The sequence below is a fragment of the Pseudomyrmex gracilis genome, unplaced genomic scaffold (assembly GCF_002006095.1).
Source record: "Pseudomyrmex gracilis isolate BER0280 unplaced genomic scaffold, ASM200609v1 scaffold_1288, whole genome shotgun sequence".
Taxonomy (NCBI): domain Eukaryota; kingdom Metazoa; phylum Arthropoda; class Insecta; order Hymenoptera; family Formicidae; genus Pseudomyrmex; species Pseudomyrmex gracilis.
Window position 1 is genome coordinate 15970 of NW_018021872.1, and position 4038 is coordinate 20007.

The following is a 4038-nucleotide window of genomic DNA, read 5'->3' on the forward strand; positions in this document are numbered from 1 at the left end:
CAAGTTGCAATGTATACATTGCACTGCAATATTTTTATTAAATAATAATTAAAATAAATAATAAACAAAATGTGTACAATAGCTCAAGAATAAGTAGATAAAAACAATTATAATTTAATAAGAAGCAAGTGGTCTCGCGGACTGAGTGCAGGGGCTGCGGATATGGGCTTGCGAAGGTCTCGAGTTCAAATCTCACTAATCACCTTAGGATTTTTCAGGTCCGATTTCTTTCAATGGAGTTCATCGGTTGATCGGCGAGCTGTATCAGGCCTTCAAAAACTAATTCGAGTGAAATCTCGAAATTCCCCTCATTTTTAAAACTTTTGCAAGAGATATCAGTTGCATGTTTTTGATGTGGACATTAGCAGTCTCAGGCATATCCCTGAGATATTATTTGAACATCATTACTCGTTCGAAAATGTCTCAACGAGATATCTTTTGCACATTCAAAGTCTCTGTGAGATATCTTCAAGACATCTTAAATACATCATTGTGCCGTCTGGGTAAATAATGAGAATAACTATAGATGGAGCTACAGATCACACAACACATAAAACTGTTCTATACTCTCAGTACCGACGATAACTAGTATGTAACAACACATTCGTTAACACTCTAAAATTTGTCGTTATTATAAGAAATGTTGTACAGAATTGTAAGTTTCTTAATTTAGTGTGATATATTGTGTTGTATATTCTACTGTTATTTTTCATTATTAACAACAAATTATATTTTGTACACACCAGACAAAACACTGAAGATGATTTGATACAATAAAGTCGAAACGTTTGAACAATAAACATTGGAATTTTATTGCAAAACACTCTGCAACCGGTTCGATAAGCCTGTTACTTAAATTTAAATTTTATTTTTAAATAATGATATAAAATTGTCAAATAAATGTATAATAAAGTTTAACAGATCTCGATCATTCATGTTCAAGAAACGTCCAGAGAACGATAGAATGTCCTTTGAAAAAAATCAACATTTACTATAGATAATAGACAAAGTAGATATCCTCTAGACATCCAGTAGTTATCCAGAGAACATTTATATTTTTTATATTATATAAAAATTTTAAATTAGATTAAATTTTCTATATAATTAAAAGTAATTATGTATGCATAGTAAATTTTCATAAAATACATTTATAATGATATCTTAAAATGTCCTGTAAATGTCCTGAGCCGTCTTGGATATTGTTAGGATCCTAAGGACGTATTGTCCTATATGGGTTTTGTGATGTAATTTTCTCGAAGACTGGGACGTAGTTGTCCGAGGGCTGGACAATGTTTCTTGCTCAAGTGATTTGACAGTAGACTGCTTTTTTTGAAACTTGCTTCTCTGGATTTCTTTCTTAGGCATATCAGACAAAGACGAAATTTTTTGAGATGTACGTTTCACAGGAAATTGTAACTGCTTCTGTGACACCATTAGTGTGGATGTAGTTGGATCAACTTGAGCTTTCTTTGTTAGAAGAGTTGTTGGAAGAAGATCTGAACTCTGCGTACCTTCTTCATAATCAGAACCATGAAATTGTAATACTGGTGATGCCTTTATAGATGGCTTTGAGAGAGAATAATTTTTGTTTCTATCACTCGTGAACAACTGCTTTCTAAAAACTTTTCGCCCTCGTGAAGATTTGACACGATCATCTTCTTTGGCAGAATCCAAATCAGTAGTATTTACGCCTTTCCTTACGCCTTCAACAGCATTTAAGTATAAATCTGGGGCCATATTCAATAGATAAGGTGTATGAAGGATTAAGAAGAAAGATATCTGGGTCCCGATTCTTTAACTCATTTGTAAGAGAAACGTATGCGCAAACTTAAAATTACGAGCGCTTAAATATAGAAAATCTATAGGAAAGTGCTCGTAACTTTGAGTTTGCACATACATTTCTTTTACAAGTGAGTTAAAGAATCAGGCCTCTGTTGGATGGTACATATAACCAGCAAGCCTACCATATTCATGAAGTATTTCACTAAATGGCCATTTATCATAGTCTTTATTAGGGTTCGATTGATCAGAAACAGCTTTCTGGATGAGTCTGACTTTAGGCGCTAAGGCCACTAACATTGCTTTTCATCTAAAATAAGCCAGCACGATGGAGCCATAGCTACTTCTGGCATTCCACTTTCATCTGGAGGAGAGAACTCCAATACAACAAATGCTTTCATGTCTGAAAGAAATAGAGAATGAGCACTTAAAATATCTGCAACTTGAGATCCAACAGATCTACAAGAGTGCTTGAGACACGCGTAACAAGTAAATACTTGCTAAAATCATTTTCCATACCTCTCTACATATATGCAACATTTTTATAGCTATACGATCATTTCCATATGGCAATTACCTTTCCTCCAATATTATTTAATGAAAGAGGAACATTTGTACGGTTCCAATCACCAAATTTTATTCCACCATTCAATTCAATTCCCAACTTCCTTGATTGTATGGGATTTTCAAAAAAGTCATCAATGCCATCGCAAACATCAGCTAACAAATATTTTGCCATCTATTTTTATGATTTTTTGCACTTGTGCTATCCCATTCTCATTTTGGACACAGAAAAATTAATCTTTCGGTCTCTTAGTAAGAGTAAACGTTGAGTTTGAAAGTTTTTTGTACTCATTAGGTCCAGAATAACCTGATGGTGAAAATAATGTGGATGGCGTCTTTTCCAGCTCATAAGAAAGTCAGTTTCTGCCAATCGTCTAACAACTCAGGTAGCAAAATGCGTCTAGAATTTCTGCAAAACTGATGTCTACAATTGAGAATAATTAGTTATTTATTGGTCTAACTGTATCCGTAGAATAGAGCAATTTTAAATCACTTCCATGTAGAAAAAAATATTCTCAATTATTGTCCAATTCTATATCAATGGAATGTAATTGTTGCGACTTAGTGGATAATATGAGAGATAATATTAGATAGTTTTTCCAAAAGGTTCATTTACAATGTTTTTTTATATGGCCTACCTTTCCACATTTATGACACTCAATTTTTTGACTTTGTGTTTTACTATCCTTTCCTGTCTGCTTTGATATTAAGGCATTTTGACCAATTTGACTTGCATCTTTGCTTTCATTTAATCTGTCTTCTTCCGAACGTAAAAGTTCAAAAAGTTTACTTAAATTTTTATCTCCACTGTTAATACAGCCCTAACAAGTTCGGAAATGATATAACTTTGGTGGCAACATATTTAAGATTCTGGACATAATCCAACTTTCTTTAATTTCTTCATCTTCAGCAGTCAGTTTATCAGAATATTGTTGGATTTGCATACAATTTTCAATGACAGACTTACTTTCATCGTACTTGTAACTAAAAAATAATCTTTGCAAACTTTCAATAGTAATATCTGATTTTTTTCTGTACAATGTTTCTAACTTTTTAAGCATCGAACTCGCAGTCGTACAATTACAAATTTTCTTTGCTATATCGCCACTTACATTTAATCCTATTAACGATTGAGCTTCGATGTTCTTCTTCAACCAAACCTTGACTATTGCTTCCGTCTCTACTCCGCGCGGCCTAGCCTCAACACCAGTTGCGACTTGAAATAAATCCTTCGTTTTTAAGATTAGATTCAACTTGAACTTCCATGACTTGTAGTTTACTCTGCCTCGACTATCTTCAGCAAGATTCTCTAATTGAGATTTCACTGTAACCATGTTTCAATTGTTATCTTAATCTCTCATATAATCTGGATTATGCTCATAACCTGTTGCGACTTAGTGGATAATATGAGAGATAATATTAGATAGTTTTTCCAAAAGGTTCATTTATTAACCCTTCTCTGTATATGTATTGTTACGCGAGGGTCACCGCGTATGTGTCGCGGGAGCCGCGTGAACGGCGCGCGCTCGGCGCAATTGTTCGTCGCTGGGCGACGACGGTTGTTTAAAAGAGAGAAGTAACAGAGACGCGAAGCTGTCACGACGCATTCATAAATCCGGTTGGATTCTTTGTACTAATTGCTGTATCTTGAGCCGTAATAAAGTGTTTATTAAGAAGCCACGTTCTCTCATTTCC

At 34.2% G+C, this 4038-nt stretch overlaps 1 protein-coding gene across 4 annotated transcripts; it reads right to left on the reverse strand.

Annotated features, from left to right (window-relative positions):
• Positions 1 to 1134: 1134 nt before the first annotated feature.
• On the reverse strand, positions 1135 to 3795 carry LOC109862029. 4 transcript variants are annotated; one of them, XM_020441917.1, is made up of 4 exons: positions 3456 to 3795; positions 2357 to 2767; positions 1965 to 2182; positions 1135 to 1727 (listed from the first exon to the last, which is right to left on the reverse strand). In XM_020441917.1, the coding sequence occupies exons 3-4, from the start codon at positions 2077 to 2079 to the stop codon at positions 1162 to 1164; spliced, it is 681 nt and encodes a 226-aa protein (XP_020297506.1). In that variant the 5' UTR covers positions 2080 to 2182; positions 2357 to 2767; positions 3456 to 3795; the 3' UTR covers positions 1135 to 1161. The 4 variants fall into 4 exon arrangements, with proteins under 4 accessions (XP_020297506.1, XP_020297507.1, XP_020297504.1 ...); XM_020441918.1 differs by having other exon boundaries at positions 1135 to 1703; positions 2982 to 3795; XM_020441915.1 differs by having other exon boundaries at positions 2982 to 3795.
• Positions 3796 to 4038: the final 243 nt, after the last annotated feature.